Raw genomic sequence first — 11359 nt, 5'->3', positions numbered from 1 at the left:
CTCTTTCCTTATGAGAGCTACTCTCAGCTGCTGGAGTGTGTCCGTAAGACTGGCCTTTAACTTCACCACTTTCAACCTGGTCCCAATTTTGCACATGTCTTTATTGCCACAAAAGAAATGCCTATCTACAAGCTCACAGCGCATACTGTAGGTATATTGTATGTGGGCATGTGGATGTAGCTGTCAATGAAGTTCTATTATTTGAATATACTCTGGGTACCATCATATCCAGCTCAGTGGCCTAGTGGTTAGAGTGTCCGCTGACTGGGAGATTGGGGTTCAATCTAGTAGTAGTTATTCTTCCTCCTATGTTTCGGAGCACTTAATTACCCTAACAGTTTTTCTGTCTCCACCGGCAGAAAGCCATGGCCCTTAGACTTTTGGTATTTTGATGAGTGGCCCCAATGCAGTATTCCTAGTTTGTTTAGCTTTTTGCATTTTCTGTGGGCTCCCATGTCCCGTCTTTTTTATTGTTTGCCTTTGAGAGCCTTTATCTTTATTTTTCTGCACTTGTTTGTATTGCTTCAGGGCTCCAATAGCATACACCATGTTTACTCAAACCACAGCAAGTTGTTTATTACATATGCTGAGGTGAATTCTTCACAGATGTGTGTGTGTGTGTGTGTGTGTGTGTGTGTGTGTGTGTGTGTGTGTGTGTGTGTGTGTGTGTGTGTGTGTGTGTGTGTGTGTGTGTGTGTGTGTGTGTGTGTGTGTGTGTGTGTGTGTGTGTGTGTGTGTGTGTGTGTGTGTGCGTGCGACCATGCGTGCAACCATGCGTGTGTCCGTGCGTGCGTGCGTGTGTGCATGCTTTCAACCCTCTCTCACTCTCTTTCTCTCTCCCTCTCTCTCTATCTTTCTCTCTCTCTGTCCCTCTCCCCATATTGCAAGTATAGAATCGCCCGAAGCTAAATCGTCTACTCCTACGTTGCAGAAAAGCTGCCTCACTGATTTATATAATTGACTGCTATTGCAGTCATGGCTGCAGTTCATGAGTCTGCAACCCACAAAGACTACTCTTGTTAGGGGGAAACTAAGTTAACTTTAGACCTTTGTGGGTGCCACTTTAGAGCAGTGAATAAACAGGTACACAAGTAGAGATGGGAGGATATTAGATATTATGTTTTAAACACAATAAAACACTTTTTCTTAAAACAAATACGGCATTTCTCCTTTATTTTGATAGCGACAGTAAGACAAGAAAGGGGGACAGAGAGCAGGGGAGTGACACACAGCAAACAGTCCGCCTATCTGGGAGTCAAACTAGGCACACAGAAGAAGGCATTTTTGTCCCCCATATTGTCACTGTCGGACAGAAACCTTGTATCTCCATGTTTCAAAATGGTATGTTCTTTCGTAGGTAAAGCCCTGCTTCATCATGCCGCATGATGCTTGTAGATCGTCTATTGTCACTATTTTAACATTTTAAAATGATGAATACAAAACTGCTGGTTTTGGACATACGTGGTTTCCACCCAAAAGAACGATATGTTTATGTGCAGTCAGCTATTGGGTCACTCCTGATTTTTTTTTTATTGGGTGAATGACAATGTCCATTATGGAGATATTTGGGAATACTAGACTGCCCAGCTAACTTACCAGTGTTCCTGCTGACAGTGTTTAGAGCCAGCGGGCACAGATCTCACACCTCCATGAGCACAACTAAAGTCAGGATATGTGAACATGCTGACATTTGTACACTTCTGTCTAGTGTCTACTTTGCAAAGGATCTTGGTTTGGCATGTCTCACTCTAGGCCACAAGTCTAGCAGTATTGTTGACAGAAAAGTACCACAGTCTGTTGTTCAGGCTTTCTTTCTTTCTTTCTTTCTTTCTTTCTTCCTTTCTTTTTTCAATTTCAATCTTTTTTTTCTTCTGAAAATAATATTATTTTCTTAACTAAATATAAGGTAGTTATTCAAGAACGTAAGAGAACACAACTTTAGGAGATCTTTGGCACATTTTGATGATTGTCAGGATAATATTGTCAAATACAATACGATTTTGGCCTTGAAATGCCATATCCTCCAATGCCTAGAACACAGTACAATCCTCTGACTCTCTGAGTTAAATTAACAGTAAGGATTTTACTGTGTCCAGTTGGCCGAACGCACAGTGAACAGAGCGAGTTGCAGACTGGCACAGCCTACGCCTCAGGCTGACAAATTGGAATGAAATGATCTGTCATCGAGCTCTGAGGAGCTGCTCTCCAATAATTAAATCCTGCAGTTGTTTATTTGGTTCTCAAACTTTGTGTCAAAGTCCCCCAAATTAATTAATATCTGGCCACCGCAGACCCCCATCAGGAAGTGTTTAGTGCCAGGGACCCCCCCCCCCCCCATACATGATTTGTGTTGTTAAAATGTTTCACAAAAATATTAAAACATTCTTAAAATGTTTCAAGATCATGTAGATCATCTATTTTCATATAGCCGTAATAGGGTTTAAGACAAGTGGTTAAACTGATTTTGATCCTGTATTAAAACATTTTGTTGGGTACTCCCTGGAACCCCCTAAAGGAGCCCTGGGGGTCCCCGGACCCAATTTTGAGAACCACTGCTGTTTCTGTCTAGTTTTCATCATTCTCTTCTCTCACCTCTCCCCCTTCTCCCTCTCTCCAGAAATCGAGGGGCTGATGGAGAAAGCGTCCCAGATCAAGGTGATCGTGTCGTCCTTCCCCAGGCCCCTCCTCATCGTCCTGCGTTACCTCTTCGCTTTCCTCAATCAGTAAGCTGCAGTAATAACCTCTCTCACTCACACTTGTAAAGTTGACCATGTGTGAAAATAATAATAACACATTTAATGTGTGCATGCTAAGGTTAGTTATAAACTAACAAAATAACAAAAACTAGAATTTATTAAATAAAAACAAGGCATTACAAATAAACATATATAAAACTGTTTTGTGTTTTCACAAAAGGTTTTAGCAATTGTCTGACCTTGTAAGAACGGTCTGAGCGCTGGGTGGGCGTTTCGCAGAAACCAAAGACTAGCCTGGGATCACTTCACTTTTGGGGGTTAACCGGTCTGGAGCGGGAACCACAACACGTCATGTTGTAGTACTCAAAGGACTATACAATTTGCCGGAACTATCAACCGGAAACAGTTTAACCCAAAATAATTCCCCTGCGCTCAAGGACATACTTTTAGGGGCCTACCTAATAAACTCCTTGATGAGGAGTAGTTTTGCTTTTGAAAAATGTGTTTGGTATACGCATCTTTTAGTCCAACTTGTAGCGACTGGCAAGACTACACTAGGCTACTCGAGCATTTTAATAGGGATTGGGGAAACAAATGGCGGGAAAGCGACTTCACTTCTTCTAGTGGTTTCCGCGCTTTAGGCGGAAACCAAACGGCCTGTTGTGAACGAACACCAGGCTTTCCCCCAGAAAGCCTGGTAGGTCGAGGTTACCAAAGAGTGGAGGAGCCAAACGGCGTCTGCGCTCAGGGCTCTGTGATTGACAGACGCTGACTGGCTCTTCCACTTTTTGGTTTCTGCTAAATGCCCACCCAGGCCAGAAGACACATGATAATGTGAATTTACACAACCGGGATAGTTTACCAGGCTAAACCCATACCCATAAACCAGGGGTATTCAACGTTTTCAGGCCAAGGACCCCTTAGTTGAGAGAGAGATGAAGCAGGGACCCCCACAATCTGTTCATAGATATAGTTTCATTGTTTGATAGCGCGATCAACAGTGTATTTTGGAATCATGTTAATGTGTGTTTTCAGATATTTAACCACGTGAACGGTCAATACTTTCACTGACCTTTCACTGTACTTAGTCTGCTCTTTTCCCCCTCCAAAGCTCTTTGTCTACAAGCTCACAACGCCTCGCGCTGCTTGTAGATCGGCTATTTTCGGCTAAAGTTGTCAGATTGTGGACGCTAGGGTTCAATTGGTCAATATAAGAAAGGGGGAAAAACCAAGCTTCTATCACACAAAGATTTGGAGGACCCCCTGTAGTAGCTCTGAGGACCCCCTAGGGGTCCCGGACCCCCTGTTGAAGACCCCTGCCATAAACTAAAATGAACACTAGAACTAATACAAACTAAACTAAAAAAAATGAAGAATGCTGAACTAATACAGCCGTGGTGCGTGCACACAGCGTGTCCCAGTACAGTGATGAGAACATGATGCTACCCTACAACCTGGCCGTGTGCTTCGGCCCCAGCCTACTGAGGGGGGCGGAGCCCGGCGACGCCGTGGCCAGGCAGCCACAGATCAACGACCTGGTGAAGACCATGATCGTCCAGCACGACGCCATCTTCCCCAGCCAATCTGAGCTGCCGGGGCCCGTCTACGAGAAGCACATGACCCTGGAGCAGGAATACTGGTGAGAGACGAGGGGCCTGTTTTTCATCATCAACGTGGAGGTGTAGCCGTTGCCTTGGCGCCATCAAAGGTGCATTTGGTTCCATTTGGCTAATTTGGTCCGTTTTTGAAGTTCAAAGGCAGCAAGTCAAAACCTGGGTAGACACAAATACAAAATTACTTATTGCAGAACTTCGGATGGATCTCTCCGAAACTTTATTCGGAAGATGTTCCAAGACGTGTGTGCGCGTGTGTGTGTTTGTGTGTGTGTGTGTGTGTGTGTGTGTGTGTGTGTGTGTGTGTGTGTGTGTGCGCGCGTGCATGCACGTGCATGCGCGTGCGTGTGCGTGTGTGGTGGTGTTGGGGTACTGGGGCAATTACAAGTACTTGCTCCATGAGTGGTAAAAGAAATGTTCTCTGCATGGATAATGTGGTTAATTACAGCGGGGGTGGGGGTGGGGGGGGGGGTTAATTGTCACATGAGCCGTAGCTTCCTGGTACAGTAGAGTAGAGTGCTCATAGTGGTCATTCAGATTGCATAATAATGGGAGAGGAACAGCACGTGCAGACAGTGCTCAGTGAAAATGTGCAACAGAAGTAGAACTCTGTCCAACCTCAACCATCCCTGTTCGCTTTGTCTGCAGTGAACCAATTACGGAAGAGGGAGATGGAGAGGCTGAGCATTTACACAGTGAGGAGGGTGAGTACAGTTTGTCTACGGTATGAACCAATACACAGAAACACATTGCACAATACAATACACAATTATGCACAAATTAGTCAAATGTTCCACTTTCATGTTATGAAATAATCATAATTTACATATTTATAATACATCAGGTAATGGAGTACCATTAACGGAATTGCAGTTGAATATTGTATAATATTGTAATATTGAAGCGTACTGTGTGTGTGTGTGTGTGTGTGTGTGTGTGTGTGTGTGTGTGTGTGTGTGTGTGTGTGTGTGTGTGTGTGTGTGTGTGTGTGTGTGTGTGTGTGTGTGTACAGAATGGGAGGCGGTGGCAATGTTTGACTATGTGGCAAGATCTCCGGCTGAGCTGTCCTTCAAGCAAGGAGATCTCCTCATTCTTCACAGCAAGGCATCTTGTGATTGGTGGAGGGGTGAAATAGGAGGGGTGAAGGGTCTCATCCCTCACAAGTACATAAACGTCCTCGATGGGTAAGTGACAGTACCGTGTGTGTTTTCGGAATACATTCCATACCTGACTGCTGGGTTGGTTTCTTAAATATACTCTTTGTCTCTCATGGGTCTCTATATAGCAGGAGTTGGCAACCATTTTGACATGAAGTGCCATGTTTAGATTTTCTTGATAGTCAGTGTGCCATATCGACATTCAGTATAATTATAACGCATCAAAATAAAACTGATTGCCCAAATACAATTACTTTTCTTTTAAACATTCAACTTTCACATCAGGACATTGTAATGATCATTAGACTCCCACCTCATTCATCAGAGTTCAGCGGTTTGCATACCTGTTGATTGACTTGTTGTCTTCTTGATCTTTAAAAGGCCCTTCATTTCTTAAAGTGCATTTGATGTTCAGCTGGCATGTGACATAGGCTGTAAACAAAACTAAATAGCTTAGGCTGTGTCAAGGATTATGTGCATGTCAGGAGGTAATTTGTATGCGAAGGGGTTTATATTGACTACATTAAATTGAGACTCTCTCTCAGAAATTATGCAAGTGTGCCAAAAATATATAGTTTGTTTTAGGCTACTGTTTTTTGCCAGATGGGTGGGATAGCCAAACAATTAATGCTGTGTTTCTCAATCTTTTTTGTCTAGAGTATCCCCTTTCGCAGATTTTTGAATCCAAGTACCCCCTTTACCCGACAACAACATTTTCCCAACTGCAATTAAAACCATAAAAACGGTATATAACGGTATAACCCCCCTTTTCAAGAATCTAACATCACAAAAAATAAAAAAGGGAGTGAGAGTTTTAACACTGTGGCCATAACATCTTAGTCGGGAGTTAGACCAAAAAAAAACACAACAAGCAACCAGCTCTATAAAAAATAAGCCAAAAATAAGCAACTAGGGCTTGTGAAATGTGAAAGAATTGTGGTGTTTCTCTGGAGGAGAGTTTTGCAAAATACCTACAATATCTCAGAATAGGGAAGAACAGAGAAACACAGCCCACAAGTGCAGATTCAAGTGCAGATAAACAGCTACTTTCATAACTTTTGTCTCGTCAATGGTTAAGAATCCAGACACAATTGCAGATAAACAATTTCTTTCACAATTTTTGTCTCACAAACATTCTTATAAATGGAGAATGTTATTTAAATGATCAAAACAACCATATTACAAACAGTTGTTGTTGACTTATAGACAGAGCAGGTCCTTATAAATAATGTTTATCTCCCACTATAAAAAACCTTCAGGTTTCTGTCTCTCTTTCCTCTGGACATGGTGAATTGTAATGGATTTCCTTCCTTTGGTGAAATATGTGTTGTCCTTGTCTCTTCCTCCTCCATCAGGTCAGAGCGAGGGAAGAAGGACGAGGGGGGAGGAGGTGGAAGCACTGGTAACCTGACAGTTGAGGATCCACAAGCAGAGAATACTACCCGGTACGCTCACACACGCACGCACGCACGCACGCACGCACGCACGCACGCACGCACGCACGCACGCACACACACACACACACACACTAGGGATGGGACGATATGAAGATTTCATATCACGATTATTGTGACCAAAGAAATCGCGATTTACGATATTATGGCTATATCAAAATCCATTATCCTGGGGCGGAACATTCGCCAAAAAATAGCAGATCCACAAGCTCACAACGCGCCGCGTTGTATAGCTTGTAGATCGGCTATTTTTTTGGCAAAGACATTTGATAGAGAGAGAAAAAAGACGTATCAAGGACGTATATTATAAGTAACTTCCACCAATTATAGAGGGTTTAAGTGGTACCGAATATGGAGCTCAGCAAATAAATGGTGAATTGTTCCCAGTGCACGACAGAGGACGATATCACGATGTTTTTTATCACGATAAACGATAATATCGCGTATCTTCCCATCCCTATAACACATACACACAGCACACACACACACACACACCCACACACACACACACCCATGAATGAATGTATTCATAAAGTAAAATATGCATGCACACACACTCAAACTCCACTTCCATAGGAACGCATGAAAACACACGCTCACACAAACATGCACAAGCTGCTGCGCACGCAGCCGCGCACGCAGCCGAGAGAAACCAACATTTGTGTGCACGTTGGGACAGGATGCGGGTAAACAGTGACAGCGCTTCGTTGCCAGGGAGACAACGAGGAACTGAGGGTAGCCCCGCTCGAAAGCCCCCCACCTCCCCTGCTGCACGCCACCTACCAGGGTAAGACTGGAACACACACGCACACATGCATGCGCTAGGGCATTCACCAAATATTAGAATATTTGAATATCAAAGTCACTATTCAACGTTGCTCTCCGAAGTCGAATATTCGCTTATTTTTATTGTTTTCTCTTTAAAAATATATAGTTTATAAAGCTTGGTGAGATAGGAAGTCATAAGAATGAGCTGTCAATGCCCCTGGTGGATGAATTTGTTAATGCTCTATACCAGGGCTTCTCAAACCTTTTTAGGCCGTGACCCCCAAAATAAACATATTTGAACTGGGGACCCCCACCCTGACAAGCACTTGGAATTCTAGGTATTACATTTAATTTGACTCAGCTTCACAGATACATTATCTAGTTGCGAGGCGTTGTGAGCATGTAGATCGGCTATTTTCACAATGTTTGCCTCTTGCTTACTTAATATTTGACAGTTTGGCCAGTTCTGTCGAATACTTTGAGGTCGAATAATTCGAATACTAAAAATCACTATTCGTGAATGCCCTAGCATGCACGCACACACTGAAACACATGCATGCACACAGCAGTATGCTTTTGTTTTTGGGCTTTTTTTATGCCATTATTGATAGGACAGTAGACTGACAGGAAATGAGGGGAGTGACGTGCGGCAAAGGTCGTCCGGATCGGGAATCGAACCGGCAACGCCGCCAGGCATCCATGCCTATGTGGCAATGCCTCAGTGGTATGCGCCTGGACCAGTAGGCCAGCGGGCAGTACTGTTTGTTGCTGTCGTGTCACACAAAATGTGAATAACCAAATGACAAGTAGTAGATCTACAAGCTCAAAAAGTGTTGCACCTGATGCGTTTGATCAGCCGTAGATCTGATATTTTTTGCTATTTTTGAATTTGAATCCTGAAAAGTAACAGTTTTGGACATAATGAAGTTTCCACCCGACAGCAATGATATACTAACATCATGCATCTCGTGGCAGATACCATGGATCCAATATTAATTTCCAGAGTGTTGTAAATCCTGGAACATTCTATTCTGTTCTGTTCTGTTCTGTTCTGTTCTGTTCTGTTCTGTTCTATTCTATTCTATTCTATTCTATTCTATTCTATGTAGAATAATAATATAATGTGGACCCAATGCTTGTAATTTGTGCTTTATATTGAATACCCCTCCCTCTCTGTTTCTCTCTCTCTCTCTTTCAGTAACCAGGAGCGCCGGCACACTCTGGACACTGTGAGACAGGGTGGACTCAGAGCCACAGACAGACTTCCAGTTGTACAGACAGACAGGCCGCCAGCAGACAAGGTTTGTAGTTCATCACAGTCATCAAGGATATTAGGCATCAATAAGCATTAAGCTTCTGCCTATACCTTTTCGATACAGGCTAAAAAATTTAAAGAAATTTGACTTGTAATGTCTCATTGAGCATCTAAATAAACTATTCATTCATTCATTCAAGTCTTCTGATAATGCAAACTATTGGTTGTAATTTACTGAGCTGACAAAGTACAATGCTGAATAAGGTAGCTCCCAGCCTCCCAGCCATGAATATGTTGTGTACCCTCTAGTGAGCATTACTTCAACTGAATTCAAATGCTTTTTGATATTGTGAAAAGTTCTTTCTCTTGTGCAAACAAACACACAGTATTATGTTTGCACAAGTGAAAGAATCCCCTTCCCCCGAGGGCACTTTTGAAATGTGTTTCCATACAGAAAAACATTTTTGTTCCGTATTAGTATTTCTCACTGGCTCTGTCGCTCTCATTCTCTCCTTCTCTATCTCTGTCTCTCTCAACCTCCCCCTCTCTCTCTATCTCTCTGTCTCACAGGAGATGATCAGTCGTCAGATGAACTCAGTGTTTAAGGAGCTCCTATCCCGTCAGCCTCCCCTGCAGTCCTCCATACCCCCCTCCTCCTCATCCTCATCCTCTTCCTCCTCCTCTTCCTCCTCCTCTGTGACTCAGCCCGTCCCAACTGTCAAAAAAAGTGGTTTTGGACTCAGAGGGCGGACCCTTTTCAGACCAGTGGACCAATAGAAAGAAGTGGTGGACTGTAGAGGTCATTGATTGATTGATTGATTGATTGATTGATTGATTGATTACTGTATGCATTTGAAGAAGATGTCGCTTTATTTTTCTGACACGTGTGTGTAATATCTACTCGTCTGCCATCTCATAGTGCCACTAGTCTCAGTGCCGTATTATAGTACCTCCGGTGTGTACGTTTCGTTTGTTTCTTTCAGTCTCTTTTTTTTATCGTTTTGGTTTTCTTTTTTTATGGGTGGAGGTGGGGTGGGGGGGGTCTGTCTTTTGCATTTGGAAAATCAGGGATGTGACATCACCAGTGATATCACCAGAGACTGACTTAGCTAGTTCTGTGGGAGATACTGTCACAATAACGTTTGAGTTAAGCTGCCCCCTAGTGGCAAGTCTGAGATCAGCTCACGGACATTAAAATTCCCTGGATTTAAAATACTAGTGACTGATCTGGCCTGTGTCTAGGAGTGCCTTCACATGTTTTACTCCCCGCCTTTATTTCACTTTGGAGGTTAAAGCCTATCGATATATTTAAAGTATTAAAAGAAATTGAAAAGTAAAACCAACTGCTGACTGGTAAAGGGCGTCAGCAGGGAAGTTCAAAGATGAATGAAGTGAGACCAATATTTTGTATATCAGCATGCCTCACACACGCACTCACGCACAGATGAAAAATCGCATTCCCCTAAATATGTGACAAAAGGCCTAATGGGTAGGCCGCAACTCAGGGCTTTTCCAGAGTTAGAGATTGGGCCAACTCAGGGTTGGCTTGGGAGAGGACTGAGAGCCAAGAGGAATTCACTCAGGGCTTTGGTTGACTGACTTTTGAACTTTTGAACTGGAAACTGTGTCCTAGCCTCAAGAGCCAAAATGGCCTCTGTGTCAGAGAGGATCCTGGGAATTCCCTCTGGTTTTAAACTATGAAAGCAGTGGCAACATTTTCGAGCCATTTTATCGGGACATGTCTCTCGTCCCATTCGTCCTCAAAGTTCAGCCCTGTAACTTTATTCTAGCTCCACCCACAGGTCCTGTTCAAATGTGTTACAGCAGGGGTCTTCAACAAGGGGTCCGGGACCCCTAGGGGGTCCCCAGAGTTACTACAGGTGGTCCTCCAAATCTTTGAGTGAGATTAAGCACTTGAACCCTAGCGTCCACATTCTGAGAACTTTAGCCAAAAAATAGCAGATCTACAAGCTCACAACGCCTCGCGCTGCGAGGCGTTGTGAGCTTGTAGATCGGCTATTTTCGGCAAAGAGCTTTGGTGTAGAGGGGAAAAAGAGCAGACTAAGTACGGAGTGAAAGGTCAAGTTTATTAAGTATTTACGGTTCAAGTGGTTAAATATCTGAAAACACAAATTGACATGAATCCAAAATACACTGATGATTGTGCTGTCAAACGATGAAACTATATGGAATCTATGAAAAGGTTGTGGGGTGGGGGTCTCTGCTTCATCTCTCTCTCAGCTAAGGGGTCCCTGGCCTGAAAACGTTGAAGACCCTTGTGTTACAGGATGGTTGCTGTGAGGTGGTGAGGTGTACAATGCAGTTGCTTTGAGTCCCATAATAGCATTCCCCCCTGTAGTGCTTCAGAATGAGTCATTTTTAACTGATTCTGTGTCTGTGGTTAGAACACCCTCTC

General features: G+C 43.4%; 1 protein-coding gene across 1 annotated transcript in view; it reads left to right on the top strand.

Annotated features, from left to right (window-relative positions):
• arhgap4b (Rho GTPase activating protein 4b) overlaps positions 1-9785 on the top strand; it is a 27976-nt gene extending 18191 nt beyond the window's left edge. Inside the window, exons 15-23 of the mRNA XM_080734016.1 lie at positions 1-43; positions 2618-2723; positions 4108-4335; positions 4958-5013; positions 5322-5493; positions 6822-6911; positions 7600-7707; positions 8887-8989; positions 9514-9785. The exon at positions 1-43 is cut by the window's left edge and continues 86 nt beyond it. Coding sequence (XP_080590142.1) covers positions 1-43; positions 2618-2723; positions 4108-4335; positions 4958-5013; positions 5322-5493; positions 6822-6911; positions 7600-7707; positions 8887-8989; positions 9514-9720 — 1113 coding nt within the window. The 3' untranslated portion in view covers positions 9721-9785. The remainder of the gene's footprint in view (positions 44-2617; positions 2724-4107; positions 4336-4957; positions 5014-5321; positions 5494-6821; positions 6912-7599; positions 7708-8886; positions 8990-9513) is intronic.
• The last annotated feature ends 1574 nt before the right edge of the window (positions 9786-11359 follow it).

The sequence above is a fragment of the Nannobrachium achirus genome (genome assembly GCF_963921795.1).
Source record: "Nannobrachium achirus genome assembly, chromosome: 9".
NCBI lineage: Eukaryota > Metazoa > Chordata > Actinopteri > Myctophiformes > Myctophidae > Nannobrachium > Nannobrachium achirus.
Note: the sequence above shows the minus strand (reverse complement) of the source record. Positions and strands in the feature narration are given on the sequence as shown.